General features: G+C 38.4%; 1 protein-coding gene and 1 long non-coding RNA gene across 2 annotated transcripts in view; both read left to right on the forward strand.

Moving 5' to 3' along the window:
• Nucleotides 1-16,875, forward strand: part of LOC308099315 — a 78,267-nt gene extending 61,392 nt beyond the window's left edge. Inside the window, exons 2-3 of the long non-coding RNA XR_013934379.1 lie at nucleotides 15,630-16,014; nucleotides 16,828-16,875. This is a non-coding gene — a long non-coding RNA (uncharacterized lncRNA). The remainder of the gene's footprint in view (nucleotides 1-15,629; nucleotides 16,015-16,827) is intronic.
• Nucleotides 16,876-16,975: 100 nt separating this feature from the next.
• Nucleotides 16,976-18,718, forward strand: LOC308099659 (uncharacterized protein; the record flags this gene model as incomplete). The annotated part of the gene is made up of 5 exons (XM_080448395.1): nucleotides 16,976-17,054; nucleotides 17,192-17,320; nucleotides 17,625-17,720; nucleotides 17,947-18,132; nucleotides 18,609-18,718. 5 exons carry the CDS (start codon nucleotides 16,976-16,978, stop codon nucleotides 18,716-18,718), a joined length of 600 nt encoding a protein of 199 aa, XP_080304521.1.
• Between the last annotated feature and the right edge of the window lie 726 nt (nucleotides 18,719-19,444).

Below are 19,444 nucleotides of genomic sequence, written 5' to 3' on the forward strand. Positions count from 1 at the left end.
ATCCGATCGAGGGCCATTTCCTCATACAGTTACAATGTATCAGAGTGCAATACACCCCCCAACCGCTAGGGTTGCTTAGTTGAAAGCATGGAGAAAATTCGGAGAAAGAGGCCATTGATCGAATTAGAATGCTTTTCATTGAACAATACGGAAGACACGGGTACTTCTGACGGCCCGTATATAATTGTAACATCCATGGCCATGGGGTACGCACTTTATATTTGAAACCTGAACGTTTATGTAGATGTACGGGTTGTAATGGAGAAAGTGCAAAAAACAGGTTGAAGTTCGGCCATGACGCTGGTGGCGGACGATGCGATCGTGTTTCCACCCACAGTGATGTTGCTTTTTTCCTGTATAGTTGTTTTGACAAGGTGTCATCTGAACTACTACAGTCCTAGCCTAATGTTAACCTTGCTATTTATATTGTTATGTGCACACTACAGTAGGCCTATGTTCATTATGTGAAGGCCTGTAGTGTTATGTGGCAGTAGGCCTACCTTTTTTTATTTGACAACTTCAGTACTACTTTGTAGATTTCGATTATTATTACAAAACTTACATTAACCACTTCACCCCTATAAACATTTCGTCCATTCTAAAATAGCCGATCTACAAGCTCACAGATCTTGTAGATCTGCTATTTTCAAAAGATGTCACACATTTGACAACTTGTGCAATGGGATATTCTGCATAATGAGTAGCCTATTTTCTTACATTTAGATACCAATGTTTTTGTACTTTTACTCAAGCACATTTTTAATGCCGGACATTTACTTATAACATAGTCATTTTACATTTTCTACATTGCAGTATTGATACTTTTACTAAAGTAAAAAATGTGCATGCTTTTTCCACTGACTGTATGTCCAACCACGAGGTTAGTGCCAGGGACCACCATAATATTTGTGGTCTAAAAATGAAAGTACGATGAAAACTTTTAAAGTACTCTTTAATTAAGATACAAATGACTTAGCAATATAAAAGAAGTACTGTTACAATATGGTTACATTATAACTATGTTGCCTATGTTGTCGTGGGTTCCTTTTGTGGACCTGTAATGTTCATATAACCATCATAACAATAACTTGATATAACATAGGCTACTTGTGGCCACAATTTTGTAAGAACAAATAAAACATTATCAACCTGTAGATTTGTGTTACTTGAATGCTGTGATTGGTAAGCTAGGAAGACATAGTCTACTATGTGGTCATTAGCCTAAATGACTATCTAGGCCAGTGATTCTGGCTCTTTAATTTTAAGGACCCCCGTTTCATATGTACCAGGGCACAGGCCCCAATTTTTACTTCTCCAGTACAACGGTGTCTAACCGAGAGTTATACTTCTCCAGTACAACGGTGTCTAACCGAGAGTTCTACTTCTCCAGTACAACGGTGTCTAACCGAGAGTTATACTTCTCCAGTACAACGGTGTCCAACCGAGAGTTATACTTCTCCAGTACAACGGTGTCTAACCGAGAGTCCATGCAGATCACAGTTGACAAATATTATATATTATCGGAGCTATTATTAATCAGTGGTGGAAAAAGTACTCAAATGTTTTACTTAAGTAAAAGTATCACTACTCCAATGCAGAAGTACTCTGTTACAAGTAAAAGTTTGGAATTAAAAATGTACTTGAGTAAAAGTACAAAAGTATTGGTATCAGAATGTACTTAAAGTACCAAAAGTAAAAGTACAAAAATGTTTGAAAATAGCAGATCAACAAGCTCACAACGCGTCGCTTGTAAATCGGCTATTTTCAAATAGCCTATGTATAAAATAGGGCTAAAGTGGTTAATGTATGTTTCATAATATCATCATTTATATCTGAAAAGTAACTAGTAACTACAGTAACTAGTAACTAGAGAGAGAGAGAGAGTACACACAACTTTGCGTGCAGCTCATTCACACCTCGCGGTTAATTCGCTCATGCGTTAATGTGTCAATAACGCGCTAACTTTGACAGCACTACTTCTGTGTCTTTCCTCCAGGATCCTTCTCAGATCATGAACGCAGAAGCCACGTCCTAGCTCTCCAGTCACAATGACATCTATTGTATGTCATCCGTCCTTGTTTTATAATTTGCAGAGCGACGGATTGATACGGAGTACTCCTTTCTCCTGGACCAAAAGAAGTTGCTTGAGGTACAGTAGAGTAGGCCTTGAAAAAATGGTTTATGTGCGTTTCAAATGTCTTTAGGTCCTGACATAAGAGCATTTTTGAAAGGCATTTGTTTTCCTTCACTGTGTCTCCAACCACATAAATCGACGCAGTTGACATTGATGCACACATCCCTATTTTGAGCAGATATCTGGGGCCAACTGTATCAGGCCCATCAGAGTTTGAATGGACAACTGTGGCAGTGGTTTTCAAAATTTTAAACGTCATGGATGCTTAAACTGACACACATTAGACCATCACATTTTTCTCAAGATTTTTGCTTATAAATAATTTATTGCTGAAAGTGTATGCAACCCATGAGACCAAAACAACCATATATTCTGACATTGTCCTAATTATGGAAGAAATTATAGTGAAAATAAATGTCCTCTTCTGTGGTCACTGGACACCACTTTGAGATCCACTTATCTGTAAATCCACTAATATCCACCAATTACCCTGTGTACAGTTCTGAGTTAAGTTAGTTACAAGTTCACTGTTGCATTTGAAATAAATGTTACATATTTTCATTTTAGAAACCAACAAGAAGATATAAAGCTACAGCTGCTGCCGGTCCTGTTCCCAACTGAACAGTACAAAATTGGGAGAGGAGTTTTCCACCCCAGCAGCCTGGAGTGTCACAAGGCCATCATCAGCATCCAGCCTGTGAGTTAATTCAACTATTTGAATATTCTGCTAGGTAGAATTGACTGTTTTGATCATGCAGGCACCTTATTGTAATATAGCCTAATATGTAATTAGGGATAAGATATGAATAGCTATTTGCAGTGACATTATTTTAATGCTGTTCAAGGGCAGGCATGTGTGTTCCACCTAGATGTGCACTTTGGCCTCATACTTACTTAATTTGGATTTGAGCACTACTGGGGTATTGACTCGGCCCAGACTCCATATACCTTTGGAGTTAAATCTAACCAGTTCTATCAACTTGTAATAATCTTGCTCTTTTTTCTCTTTTTACTTTTCTTCCTCAGCCCGGAACAATCCATGTTGCAGTACCTGACAACAGCACCCAAAGAGCACCCATATGTTCTCATGCTAGGGGAGAAGCAACAGTGGTCCCAAGCTTTTGTCATAACAAATAGGACAGCCTTGGAACACCCATCACTTTTGGGTGCGGTTGTAAGTGTTTCAAGGCATTTTATGTCTTTGATCACCACTACCCGAAACCATGTTGCAAGTTTTGGAAGTTCATTCAAACGGTCATCTTTTCATATTGATGGCACACATGGGTCGGTCATATTGATGGCACAAGTTTTATGAGCAAATGATAAAAGAACTATAGATAGCCTAATATTAAGTAAAGAGGATGTAGACGGAAGATTCAACACATACTCAAGGAACAGTTCACTCACTCCTAGATAGACAAACCGGATTGAGAACTTAATCATGTTATTGTTTTTGTTTTTATTGCAAGTATCGATGTGCCAACACAGCTGTGCCCAAGGCCACCATTGGAAGTTCATTCAAACGGTCATCTATTACATGCCTCTAGCAAGCGAGTCAAATGCAAAGAAATAAATGCGGTCTCATCTTACTGTGATGTAGGCTTCCAAGATTTAACCCAGTCCACTCCCCTGTTCAATGGTTCGTCATCCTGATGTTAAAGAATATGACCTTTTTATATCGGGCAACAGATATAGGCCTATTCATAGTAAAATCATGAATAGAAGAAATGCAATGGTACGATTTAATCATTGGCAAGGTGTTTCAAATTATTTTGCTTGTTTATGTTGAGCCAGACCACCGTTTCTCACTCCAGGCTCATTTTCTTACCCATCTGTAACCATGACTGGATTTATAGGCCTATACCTTCTGCTGCAAATCCCTGTTCAGAGTGACACTCAGTTAGGCTTCCAGAGTGTTGTTTGGGAACATTGGCCCCGATTCATAAAGGGATTTACGACCATATTTTGTACGTACTGGCATTTAGGACAAATCCTACACCTGCAGTCGGATTCATAAAAGTTTTTTGTTCTGTGTTTTGTGCGTCAGGTGCGCACGTTCTCAGGTCAGCCCCGAGGGTGTCCTACCAGGGCTGAAATGTGCGTATGTCTTTAGAATGCTTTATTCTTCATGTCAAAATCAATTACAACAGTGGCAAACCTCAAATAAAATATATATATGCCCAACATTTGTCAACACATATATATAAAAAATAAAAAAATAAATTATTAGGTCCCCGTCCCTCAGTGTGTTTGCCAGCGGGCCATCAGCCAAAGTGTCACATAATAATGAAAATAGGCTATGATGCCTTAATGAAACTGCGGAGGGACTGACGCACCTCTGTCCGTGCTGCAGTATTAATTTTGTAGGCTAATAGTCTACTGTAGGCTACTCTACTGTATTTTGATCACATGAACACCACACACAACAGATCTAATATTCCCCATTCCGACGTAGGACAGTGATATATTAATCAAAAATGCACTAATTTAATCAATAAGTAATCAATAAGCTCTGGTCCATAATCGGATAGCAGCGTTCCACTTGTATGCTGGATTTCATCATCTTTTTACCTTGGTAAAAGTCCGCAATGTACATTAGAAAAGGCTTATATATATCCTTTCCACGTTTTATTAGCCTTTTATTTGGTAATGGGGTTAAACCTTGTAAACTTCTTTATTCTCATTACACATGAGAGCATTTATTACGTGATCCGCTTCCAGACAGAACAGTAAGTTGTCAAGGCGATGCGAAGCCGCATCTGTTATCTTTAGACGAGGCGGAGTTGAACTTCAAACTTTCATCAGCGTTGCCAGATGTTGTGAGAGAAATAAGCAACCAGGTCTAGGAAAACAAGCCCAAAAGAAGCAACTGGCACTTAGGCCATTATGCACTTTAATTAAACCGTTGTGAGCTTGTAGATCTGCTATATTTTAAAAAAATCTTGTAATAAAATGTGCAATATTTGGAAGATTTTTTAAACATTCTAACAACACAAATCTGCCTCCAGCTGGCACAAAACATTTTCAGATGGGGCTTATAGGGATAAATTAGCCTACATATTAACTTGGGGGTCCATGTCATAAAAATATTTGAGAACCACCGGTTAAAACAATTGAACAATTGTGAAGCAAGCCCAAATAACCAACTACACTTTAGAAACAAGCCCAAAAAACCGCGGTCCCCACAGCTACCAATATTTACAAGCAACTTTACAGAAAAATAAGCCCAAATTCGCTTATAATAAACGGACATGGCAACGCTGTTTAGCACGGTTCAAAACGGTGACGTTAAAGTTGGATGCTGTTGGACGCAGCCTTCCAGAGTAATCATCACACCTGGTCATACGCACTGGTTGTACGCACGTCTCTGTGATATACGAACCCCTTTGGGAATTGCACGTTCGTTTGTGACTACCAAAATACGACCGGCCTTTACGAACTTTATTTACCCCATATATACGACCCTCGTTATGAATCGGGGCCAATGTAATTAAGTGTAAGCACAAAATGCACAAATGTCGTTTTAAATCTTATGCACTTATAATTGAAGCTCTCACAAACACAACTGCACTGTTTTAATATTTTCAATGTGATTGTGCAGCAGTTGTGAGGAAGTCGACAGTGAATTTGAATGTTATGGTGTTATTGATATGTTTGATATGCAATTTCATGCATTTATTGTAATTGAAAGTTCAAAGTAAAACATGTGTGCATATAAATAAAACATTGGACGATATGTGATTGTTTTGTTGAATCATGTAATATAACTATTTTATTTAATCTGTTAATGTTAAATAAATAATTAACAATATTTTGGGTCATATTAACCAAACAGCATAATTAAATCATATTGTAATTCTACTCCACTGCAAAAACATTTAGTTACTAGTTACTTTGTAGTTTAGGTTCTTACAAAATATACATAACCACCTCATCTCTAAATACATTTCAGACATCTGAAGTTATCCGATCAACAACCTTGTATCTGCTTTAAAAAAAGACATTTGTAGACTTGTGAAATTGATAATAGAGCACAATGTGTACTAGATACATTTTTACTTCTCCATTACTGGAGTACTTCTTTCAAAACCTTTACTTATAGTACGCTCAACCTCAAAGACAAACATTGTATTTTTACCCCACTACATTGTTTTCCTACACTAAACACCCGCCACTTCACAAGTAATCCGCGCCAACTCAACGACCAATGAAGATTCATTTCCTGGTTCCTGGCAAGGTATATAGAAACAGGGTAAGGTCATCTATATTTTAGGAATCCTGCAATTCCAGTCAGCAGATTCGTCGCACCATGGGAGCCAGAATGACTGCATCTTTGAGTTCGGTGAAATAGATTGGAGTTAATGAGAGCCCGGTGGGCCAGCTCAATAACAAAATATATAAATAATATATAATATTATAGAACGTGCGTAAATGACGTTTGCTATGTATGTAATGGTGTCTGCCCTGGCCCTTGGCTGACTCTACCTTATTTTCTAATTACCGTGGTTCATGGTTTGCTTCTACCAGTTGTGACTGTCCCGCACATTGAAGCTTTGGCCACACATTTACCACAACACACAAGACACAACACAAAACACTAAACACTGACTGTACTGAAAATGACTTCCAAATCGCCAATCAAAATTCCTCTTGGAGCAACGGCTGAAGCCAAAGAAATACGGGACAAAATGCAACTTCTGAATGTAAGTTGTATCATTTAACCAACACATGTTGATGGCACAAATTTTATGAGCAAACGATAAAAGAACTATAGATAGCCTACTATTAAGTAAAGAAAATGATCAGACGGAAAATTCAACACATACTCAAGGAACAGATCATTCACTTCTAAATAGACATACCGGATTGAGAACTTAATCATGTTATATTTTTGTTTTTATTGCTAGTATCGATGTGCCAACACAGAGGTGCCCAAAAGCACAATAGCACCACAAATTGTGGCGGCAGGGAGAGAAGTAATGGGGAAAATAGAGGAACTGGAGGAGGCTAGAGATGGCAAGAAGACCCGTTTGTCCGAGCTGGGGCGGATAAACTCCCAGCTTCTGCAAAAGAAGAAGGACCTGGAGCAACTGCATGCTCAACCGGATTCTGGCACCTGCCAGACATGTGCCAAATTGTTCACCAATGGTGAGTGTAATATATAGGCCTACTCGAGATGTATTCATGTAGTTTGTTGAATCTGATCACTGGGTACCTATAAACCACGCAATGAATAACCTGTCATTTCCCATCTACTTGAACCACTTGCAGAGCCAAGACCTGTGGCGGAACCAAAACAGCCAGAAGAGGAGGAGGGGGGGAAATAAAAAGAAATATTGTATTTGTTTGTAGGCCTATGTTGTTATTTGTTCAATGGAAATAAAGTTTGAATTGAATTGGATTGTTGCTTATTATTAGCCTAATACCCACACTTTGACCATGATAATAATATTGGAAATGTTCATTTGTATAGTAGCCAAAGTAGTACGATTAACATCTGATAGACGTTTGTAAACTCTAATGGGGAGAATACTTTGTCCACCTCTGCTCATATATAATTCGAAAAGCCCCTTAAATGAATAAGACTACAGGCAGCCATAACTTTGAACTAAAGCCTAGTGATGAACCCGGGCTAATTAATAATCGGGGTGCTCCTTCCATTCCGACATCTCACCACTCCGACTAGTGGCTTCCGCGTGCGGTTATGGTTAGGGTTAGGGTTAGGTATAGGGTTCGTCAACGTCGGAAAGGCGACATGTCGGAAAGGAGAAATGCACCCTTAATAATCATTATACTTGGCAAACGAATACTATTAGCCGCATGAACTGCCACTAAGAAACACATTTCAAAAATTCGTTTGAACCGAATATTAATAAAAAAAAACATAAATCCCTGTTCAATGAAATTCTATGACACATAGAAACTATTGAAAATGCATAAGTCTGTATAGCCTAATATTATCACCCAGCCTGAATTATTTTTTGGATTTCAGGTGGAAAAAAGACACAAATTCAACACAAAATATTACAATGTATACGCTCTAATGTACTGATTAATAATGCCTTATGCATTATTAAATGAAATGTGTAAGATTCACTTATAGGACCAACAATTTTAGAATAGGATTTATTATAAGTGTTTATGATTTGATGGACTAATGTTAACAAAAGTCATATGTTTATGCAGCTAATTTAATTGAGGCAGAAGCAAGAAATTAAATGTCAATAATATATCAAACACATTAAACATCTTATCTTATCTATCTTACTAAACAAACTCAATTACTACATTAATTATACACTCAACAGTGGAGTCTTAACCCCACTCACATCAGAAAAAAATTGCCATTTCAAGGAAATTCGCGATGTGACTCTCACAGAGCCCAACCAGGCAAATGACAAGATAATTGTTAAACGATCACACCCGTTTGCGGAACACGCCCATCAAGGACCTGGTTAAAAGAGTGCTTTCTCTCTCCACACCACACGACTTTCAGCAGCAAAATGGCAGAAGCACGCAGAAGACCAGCTGTAATACCTGCCGAGATCGCAGATGTGCGCCGCCGCTTTCTGAATATACATGTAAGTCCCACCACATAAAAGTTCACTTTAATCAGTAGCAACAATAGCCTTATACGTTTGGTACAATTTACTGTGATTAACGTTACGTAAAACCTCCGCTAACGCTTACTAAATTTAATTTGATTCCCTACAACAAATAGACGAGCAACATGCAAATAAAGTGCATTCATGTGCTTGCTAAATCCGTAGCAGGTGACTTATATTTTCGGCCAATTGCTGGTTCCACTACACAACATGTCCCAGCGGTGTGTGTACGTGTGTGTGTGTGTGTGTGTGTGTATATAAATGTTATGTATAATATGTTTTAATTGATTCTGTTTCTGTTTTCAGCGTGTGGTAGAAAATGGAACCAGGGACGAGATGGCGGGGGTGATAAAGAAGGCGCAGCTGGAAACTGAGGCCCAAATTAACAGGCTGCAGGCACAACAGTGGCACCAGGAAGAGAAAAACTGGAGCCAGAAGCACGAGGTCGAACGACTGGAAAAGAAGGTGAAGCTGCTCGGTCTCAAAAACCGAGTACTCCAATTGGAGAAAGACGAATTACGAAAGGGTAAGATATGCCTCAAATTATCACTTTAAAAATCGGAATTTGATAAACTTCTGAACTATCACATTCAACAAATATACAATTACATGCTAAGGGCACGCTCCCACCGCACTTTTATTTTACCTATGGGGCGGAATCTGTCAATGCTTTGTCAATGCAAATGCGTGTATATTCATGGTCTGGCGGATTTATTCTAAAAATCCACGCATTTGCATTGACAAAGCATTGGCAGATTCCGCTCCACGGGTAAAATAAAAGTGCGGTGGGAGCGCGCAATTACACTGAATAGGCTACTACAACCCTATTCCAAATAATACGATACAATACAGTGTAAGCTTAGCTATAGGCCTACTATATGTGAAATGTTTTCTATGCAATGAATATACCTAACTAATAATACCTTTCATGTCTTTCAGAAAATGTAGCTGCTGCCATGGGGGACCCCCTGCCCGGACTCGAAGCAGACTACATGTATTCTAAATAAAATGTTGAAAAATATCATGGCTTGTCAATATCAACAAACGAACACACTACACCTATTGATGAATTAGTTATATATCAACAATTGTTTAATGCTCAAACTACTGTAAACACATTATCTTCTAAAGATGTTTAATACTTCGCTACATACTCAAATGACATTCAGACTCATTTATGCAAGATGTCAGATTACATATAATTATTTGCCTCTGAGATGTATAGTGGAATAGAAAACACTTGGCTACAGAAAATAGGAAAAACTCCTAAAAAATACCTCAAAATTGTACTTGAGTAAATTAACTTAGTTACTTCACACCACAGCCTATTAACAAATCCTCTGGACCAGGTTTGTGAGTAATAATAATTATTCAAGTTGAGATAGTATTTGGGGGAAAACGATAAAAAAGTAGCCTAGAGTGATAGACAGAATCACTCAAGTATTGGGATCGAGTAATCACTCAAGTATTGGGATCGAGTATAGGCAAATTTGTCCAACAGTGAATATTATACTATGGACTGATATTCACATGATTTAGCGAAAGTGCTCAATATACAAATTAAAGTGTTATAATTAACACTGGAAATTGTATAATTATTACACAAACAAATACACACAAAGTGATGAAACATAAGTTATAAAGGTGGACATTTATTAATATGCTTACAATGCAAAATATTATTATAATGCATCATTTACTGTAAGAACAAAATGGGGACTAATTCAACAATATAGCATCTTATGCTAAAAAAAAAAAAAAAAAAAAATATCGATTACATAACGGTAGGCTATGAAACAGACTTACAAGACATGCATAGCCTACACATCACCATACAACACACAAATGCAAGCCAAAAAACGAGTTAAGCATTAATTGTGATTAAAAAAAATGCTTAAGATACAGACCATTCCCATTTGGAAATAAAACACTGTAAAGAAATGCGGGTGGTAATAAGATACTGCCCTCATCCAAAAATATAAAAATTTAAAGAAAAACCACCGAAATGAAATGTGCATCATAATACATATTTACAAAATGCAGCTTACCAGATAGAATTCTTGATTACTTTATTTGCATTTAAAAAAAAATAGGCACAGAAAGGTACAGTTCCTTATAATAACTAACAAGAACACCTCAAACCCAAGACATTCTGGCTTGTTTCCATTGGATCCTTTATACTCAATTTGTTTAATCGTTTAAATAATGAGAAATATACATTTGGTTACAATAGCTGGGTGGCCGTATACGCAAAACATGATCTAAACAGATACAGATCAAAAGGACAAATATATACACCCAAACGGGGGGGGGGGGGGGGGCTTTTAATACACAATACAGTGAAAAAATATACGGAGACTTTGAGGGGATCGGAACTTGTCAAAAACTATTACAAAACAATGCAACATCATCCCTTGATTACATGCCAGGCCAAACCCTGGTCAAAGTTGTCATTATCCTGTCGCTTGACAAGTCTAATCTAAAAAATAACGGGGGAAGGCAATAGTTGCCCCCTACTTAAAATCGATACAATCGAAGGGTTATGCAAACACAATATTATTACCTGACCCAGCCCCAAGAGCGAATGGAAAACAATAACACGACCCCACTCTACTGGCCAAAGCGGGCTTTAATTACTTGGACGAACAGAAGAGCGCGCAGCTATACTTTGTGAACGCGAACAAGGCAATATGTGTTAGATTTTGTTTTCTACAGGACAAAGCGGTTTTTGGTTGACCACGTCCATGATACAGGACATGTACCACCACCCTATATCAAAACATAACTGATGTAATAATTTGCACATAACAATATCACCGAAAACCACGTACTAATTAGACAACATCGTGTAACTCCTATTGCGTTGTGGAGCTAAAATCTTTCTTTAAAAACAGAAATATACTACTAGGGGTTACCCCAAGAGCCCCGGTTGCCCCTGTCGTGATCAGTATGAGCCCCCTCACAAATAAAACTCTTTTTAACTAACGGTGTGAGGTAACAGGTTACTTAGAGCCTAAACTATCTCTATCCATTTAATCTCTCAAGAACTGATTCTGCTACATGACTAAGAAAAAACAGCAGAGGACGCTGTTCTTCCTTTGTATTTGGCCACGGGTTCTCAGATGGCTATCCATTTGATATTCAGTTCTAAATGTGCATTACTTAAAAGGCTCATATTAACTGCTAGAGGCATAAATGCGCCAACTATCACCCAGTGACACGTATAAAATAGTAGCAATATAAAACATTCCTTTAAACCAACAATATAAAGTGGTAATGCAGGGTTATATTTACTTACAGGACTCAACCATGATTTACAGATAACCCCAACCTAGAACAAATGGGTTATATTATATTTTAATAGAATTACCACAAGCTGGTCACGGCATACTTTTTTTATAACGGGATGCATTTTTTTCCCCCATTGACGGTATAATTACCTCGATTTTTAAACATCACACTGTTCACTCAAACTCTGTTCATCGTTCATCCTACCTTCATCACCCTTACCTCAGCCTTTGGCCATTACACCTCTCCACTCTTCTGTGCCAATAATACTTATACCTCATGTGAAAAAAGAGTTTCTAATATGGATTATATTGGGAACCCTGGACATTAATATACTGTATACATGTATGGACCATTTTTTTAAATAACCTTATGGACACATTTATAAAGAAATCTTTACACTTATAATTTATACGTGTAAGATTTGTTTATAAATGTTTCCTTTAGTAAAGGAAACAATACAATATTCTAGCTTTTAAGCAACATATTCAGATGTAATTGTATTACTATATACCATAGAGATGTATGGTCCCAGGATATTTACACACACACAAGGTGGATTACACTTTATTTCATAAGGCAATACATTTAAAACATAAGGCCGGCATCAACAGTAGAAGCCAAATAGACCCAAAAGACAGGATTTCAATAAACAACAGTATATAACTAAAAACAACATTTCACAAAATAATTAAATAAATATAAAAAATAATGTATTGCAAGGAATATAACACACAAAGTCAAATGATAAATGCCTAATATAACTTCTATATTCACATAAGGAAATCCTATAATGCCATACTCAAAAAGCCTATACATCTAGCCAATAACAGACCTGTACAATCTCACAACATTAATTCCTACCCGGTTACCCCTGATTACTATCCACCTGTTTCCTAGGCTTTTCACTGTGTTCCACTTCCTGTCTTTTGATCCAATGAAATCCAATGAAACCGGTCAGATGACTAATGATATCCAATGAAATCCGACAGGAAGTGGAAAACACACAGCCAAGAAACAGGTGAATAGCCTCGGACCACAAAAGCCGCGAACCGTGACCCGCGTCGACGCAACCACACTCTGCAATTGCCCTGAATTGCGACGCGTCTAGTTAGTGTGGTTGCCCTAACAGGGCAACCAGACTATAGTACTTGATGAACTTTATTTCAAGTTCTAGATAAACAATACTTTGCCGTGCTACTCCTCCCACAATGTTGTGCCATATGTCAAAATGACCGGCTTGACCGGGAATCGTGCGCTTGTATTTTGCTAAGAGATTGGTTAAATAGTTTAATTGATATTGATTTATTAGTGCATTAAATTTCCCCATCCACTTTAATGGAAAAGTGAAAAAACTCAAATTCAAGTATTTTTTTCTCAGAAACCGTAAGAGCTAGAGTTACCAGATTTGGAGGGGAGATTCATAATTTAGTCCGACATTATTGAAAAAATAATTACACCAGTCGGCCTCATGGTGGCGCCATAACAGCCCCCTTTACGTTTTGGCCTATAACTCTTGAACCGTATGTTCTTTTTCCCTGGATTCCTTGGGTCACGATGCATCTCCCCATATAGGCCACGCCCATTTGCGTCAGGATAGATTTTCCGCCATTTTGAATTTTCTTCAAAACACACTTTTAGCTCCTCCTCCCACATATTTTGGTCAAATTTCACAAAAATCGGTACACATAATCTCTGGACCCATGCAATAATCTGGACCGAAACAGAATTTTGATAGTCCATACCGTTCGTCCGTAAATGGCTTCCAAAGTTAGCGGAAGGGAACCGTTTTACAAAAAAGGCCACAAATCACGAACGAAACATCCAGTCAATCCCAAATTTTAATCACATGTCAAGGGTGGTTTACTCAACAAATCCCCAAAAGCATTTCCACTTTGATCCATAGGGGGCGCCACAAATGCTCAAATGTAACCGTTTGATGCAAAAACCTTATGTTGGGGGGATCAATCCTCTCAAAATGAAACGCAAGTGATCTCAGGAGTTATGTGACAATGTAATTGGCGCAGCCTCCGACGGTATTCCTCCCAGCGTATTCCTCGAGTCCCGTCGGCGCAACCACACTCTGCAATTGCCCTGAATTGCGACGCGTCTAGTTCATTATTATTATTATTATTATTATTATTATTATTATTATTATTATTATATCTATGAATTTTCTTTTGAACCTACAGTACAAAGTAAAATCATTTAATTAAGGGAAAGAGAGTACAAATGGTACCAATGGAATGAATGGATCCTTAAGACAGTTAAATTAACACTGAGAATTTTAGTGTGCAGACAGATTTGGTGATCCGTTTTTTTAACTTAGTTTTGTTTTGCAGACAGTAGCTAACAAAAGCAGGTAATGTTTATCAGTGGTTCTCAAAGTGGGCTCCAGGGACCCCCAGGGGTCATTGGGGGGTTTCCAGGTGGTCCCCAGCTAAATGAGGTTATATAGCATCAAAATCAGTTTAACCACTTAAACCCTATACATTGTCTATTTGAAAATGGCAGATCTACAAGCTCTGCTTGTATGGTGATGCGTTGTGAGGGTGTAGATCAGCTATTAAAAAAACTAAAAAACAGTATAAACAAAACGCGTGGAATATTTTTTAAACACTTTTTTTTGTAAATCTTGAGTCCTTAACCAAGTACATACTAATTAGGGGGTCCTTGACATGAACATTTTTCATTAATCAGTTCTGCATTGTGAAACACTTTGCCAAGCAGTGGCGTGCACAGACATTTTGAGGGGCAGGTGCTCAAGTAAATTATACTTTTTTTGGTTTACTTGGTATGCTCCTGTTGAAGACCCCTACTGTAAACTGGAAAAAAAAAACGTTTTTTTTTCTTTTTTTCAAAAGGGCACTTCTGGTCAACTTCTGTGCACGTCCCTGTTGCCAAGTTCATCAGAAGAACTGAATGAATTATGAGGGGGCACGGCGCGGTGGCGCGAATTATGAGCAATCTGATGAGTTAACATTACATTTAATGTCTTAAAATATTTCTACTATCACAGATGCTGAAAGAAACACCTGGCTGGCAGTGAGCACCAGTGCAAAGACTGGACACGACAAGAAGAAGAAGTGCAAAGTCGATTTTCAGGTGAAAAAATATCTGCTGCTACGTGATGTCTTTACTTGCACTAGAGTCTGCGGATGTCTTTATTATTTATTTAATTTTGGGATACCTTTTACTTTCATTTAACCCTTTTCTGTTTTGTTGTTTGACATTTTTCACCTCTATAATTCTTAATACAATTTTGTGGGAACCTTGAACAAAAAATTGTGCCACTCTTTTACACCTGTAAACTTGTGTTATGCCCAAGTTGAATCTGTTACCCTCAACTGTTGAGCTGGGGTCAATGACTACACATTTTTTATTTGTTTTTCTGTCTTTTAGGTGTTGGCGACAGCAGCAGTTGTTGAAAGGTTAATGAAGCTTCCAGACTCGTCTAATTGTCTCAGGTAGTGTAAACTGTTTTTTTCTAATCTGTAGAGACTATATGGAGGTCATGTTTTAGTTTAACAGTCTATTGTTATGTGGAAAGCAACAGACAAACACTGTTAACATGCAAACCATATATGTAAAATTATCTTTAGGTGAAGTTCTCACAGCTACACAATGGATGTTGAGCATTGAGGGTCCGGTCGTTGTGGCTCCACAGATCAACTTCCTGGCTGGAATGGCAGCTTTCCAGTTATTACAACTTTGGTGTACCAGGAGGAGCACGCCTGTTACACACTGGAATTCAAAAGGTAACTTTCTGCTTGAAGTAGAACCATCATGTGTAACTCGAAAGATGTGCTCTCTTGTAGAACAGCTGTGAGTGCACCTTTTCCATATGTGTTTTGTGATTTCAGATGTTTCGTTGGGATCAACCCATTGGCGGTGGCACAAAACAACAAAGCTGCTCAGCCAGAAAATAGTCTATCCTCCTGTCTCCTCCCTCCTGAAGCAATTGATGGACTTCGATTGGCTTTGAGTGTAAGTTATGTGCAAAACATTTGGACCATTCTCTTCCCCACTATATGAATGACATTGTCATGGTCATATTTTAGTAGAGTTTTATTACTTATTTCGTTTTTTTTAGATCTCTATCTCAGGCTCTGATTTTAGGAGTTGTTCAGAAGTAGTCAGAACACTGTCTTAAGTTACATTTTATTTATTTATCTATTTGTAAGAACGTTTCGATTAGCTGACCTTCATTAGGTAGTTAACCAAAAAAAATGTCTTCAAATAAATCTTAAGTAAGTGAATATGGTGTGCAGGACCACTTATTTTCTTCTCTACGTTGGCTGTCATCTCCTGTGTAACTGCATGTCCTTTGTAAGTAGCAGCCTGTGACAAGTATAGATTCATACCCATGAGGGCTTCCGTCCACCGATAGCTGACATGGTAAAATTTTGTTTTCAATAGATGTAATGCCTTACTTGTGACTTTGTAAAATGTCAGATAAGTGTTAGTCTAATCTGCATTTGGCTGTACATTTTTCTATTTGACAGACTACAAACTAATGTTATTTTTCTGTCTCTCCAGCCTTATGACCCATTTAACTATGGTCTACAGCCATGCCCTCCGGCCTCCTCTACACAGGCCTGCCGACCTGTTGAAGAGGTATGTTTTCTTTAGATTGAATTTATTTGTGATTTGTACTTGTACTTTTGATTGGTCCATCTAAAATCCACAATGCATTGCATAAAGGCATAGCTATTTTTTAAAGATCTTTGACAGACTACAAACTAAGGTTACTTTTCTATGTCTCTGCAACCTTGTGATACCTTTTACCCCGATCTACAGCCATACCCTCCAGCCTCTTCTACACAGGCCTGCCGACCTGTTGATGAGGTATGTTTTCTTTAGATTTAACCCATTTAGACCTACAAGCTCGTAGCACAGCACTCGGTGCTGTGCTATGAGCTTGTATAGTAGCTTATAGTTTTGAAGTATGGACTTGGATCAGTGGAACCAAGAAACACCCAGTGTACTGGAACCTCCATCTCCGTCCAGTGATGCTCCAGTAGAAGGTGTGGTTCCTCAGCTAAGTGTCAGAAGACTTGGCACTGTTGTCCTTCAAATTCAGGATTCATAGATGAGTTTTGCGTTCTACTTTTTTTTTAAAAACTTTTCTTTACAGTTTTTGATGTGCTTTCAATCTTTCTAGGTCAACCAAATCCATCTGACCAGAGCATACCAGAGGGTCAAGGGTGGCAGCCTTGCGACTCTTGTCGGTCTGAGGTGGAGAAGCTCCAGCCCCAGTTGAGGAGGATAACCACTGTGCTCTCCAGTATCAGTAAGTTTTATTGCCTGTAATGTTGCAGTTTTCAGTTGTCTGCTAATTTCTTTGTCTCACTTGAAACTTTACTTTATCCTGTACCTCTTTTGTGAGTTCTCTGACATGACTGGAAAACATTGGTATCCCAAAATAAAACTGTTTTCTGTTTACTGAAGAGCTGGGGAGATCGACCCCTGCTACTGAACAAATACTCATCAATGACTGCTATCAGAATATACTGTAGAGCTATATAGAACAGTACTCAATCTTATTGTTTTACAAATACACTCAGTAGACTCAGATTTTTTTGTCTTTGTTCTAGGCTCTGAGCAACTAGACGCACTGAAGGGCCTTATCACCCTGGTCGGTGACCTAGAGTCTGGAGTGTCCAGTCTCGGGCAGCAGGAGCTATATCCAGGTATGGATGTATACGTTTGCCATACATTTCACACTGAACCTGACGTTCTTGGTAGCGAGTGATCCGTGTTGTGAGCTGCAACTAGATAGTGAAGTTTTCAGAAGGTCACAGTTGTCTGTTTTCATGGTGCACTGAGCGCAGAAAGGGGTCAATGTAGCTGAGCCTTACAAGTGCAAAACTGATGTCTTAAAATGCAGTTTGTTAATTGCTCGCTCTCTATTCACAGGCTGTGGACAGATGATTTCATCTGTGCAGCTGGCAGCCATACACCAGCGTGCCAGGAAGGACTGCAAGAGGCTATTCCACGCCTTGTTCGAGGTGTTCTTCACCCATGAGGAGTGCCGCAATGCCGTCGTATACGGAAAGCATGGTGTCATCCCAGAGGGGAAGAACAAACTGGATGGACTGTTCAGTAAGTATTTGTCACACCACTAGTTCCTCAGAGTAGTGTTATAGATGGCCAGTCAGTGGAGTTGGTAACCACTTATAGATATATATCTTGGGGTATCTTGTGACAATGTATACACATGTCTGTCTTACTGTATTGTGTTTTTAGGGCTTTTATTATCTGCTGTAAAAGGCCCAGCTTGGGACATATAAATATACTTGATCCTAGACAAATCTTGGTTTTGTAAATTATATTCTCAATTTATGATATCACCAATACATTAACATTGGGGAATTTGGCTGCCTTTGTGCAGTAAAGAAATGCAGGTTCCAACATGTTGCACTGGTGGGACGTACAGTACACTCTGAACCAGGTTGGCCTCATCTGTGGCTATGCTGTGCTCAGTCTGTAGAGAGTCATATAGTCTTTACAATGTATATATTTAACCGGGGGAAACCCATGTTGACTGACTTGTGTCATGTCATCTTCTCTGTCTGCAGACTACGTCTTGCGGTGTTCCTCTCTGCAATCATGGACAAATGTATTCACCGCGGAGGGCTTGAAGAAAGCCATGACCAACAAGTGCCGAAGCCGTGCTGCAAAGGACTAGGAACTCCCCAGTGTTTTTGGCAGCAGATTTTAGTTTTAGTCATTAGTCTCTTGAATAGTTTTCACTTAGTTTAGTCACCTGGAATGTTTTAGTGTTAGTCTAGTTTTAGTCAACTAAATGTCATAAGATTTTATTCGACTAAATCTACAGTTGATTTAGTCGACTAAAAATGTATTTTGTCGGGCCTTGATGCCGTCGTAATGACTGTTTTTACACTTGCTGAAAATAGCCGATCTTCAAGCTCGCACCGCGACACGTGAGCTTGTAGATCTGCTATTTTCAGCATGCAACTAATTGTAAAATGACTTATACTAGATCTCTTGTCCTCTAGTCCCTTCCTAACATTTTAGTCTAGTTATTTGTTGACGAAATTGTCAGTATATTTAGTCATCATAGCTTTTATTTAGTTTCCATTTAGTTTGTCAGTGGAAAAAGGTAGAACATTTTTCGTCTTAGTTTTAGTCGAAGAACAACACTATGTTTAAAAAAATGCACTGTTTTGGTTGTGGCCATTTGTTTATTACACATGATGATGCACTTTTGCACTTAAAGGACCACTTTTCAACCTGCTTTCATAAAATTGGTCCTCACTAATGTTCATGATAAAATACTACCCTTTTTTTTCCTACTCTGTCTGTCTCATAGGAGGGCTGTGGGCAGTTCAGAAACCTGTCCACCAGTGACATCATCGTTTGGCCGGCTGCAGTATCTCAACCTCTCAAGGCC

This window comes from Gymnoscopelus braueri (genome assembly GCF_963280865.1).
Source record: "Gymnoscopelus braueri genome assembly, chromosome: 13".
Classification (NCBI taxonomy): Eukaryota; Metazoa; Chordata; class Actinopteri; order Myctophiformes; family Myctophidae; genus Gymnoscopelus; species Gymnoscopelus braueri.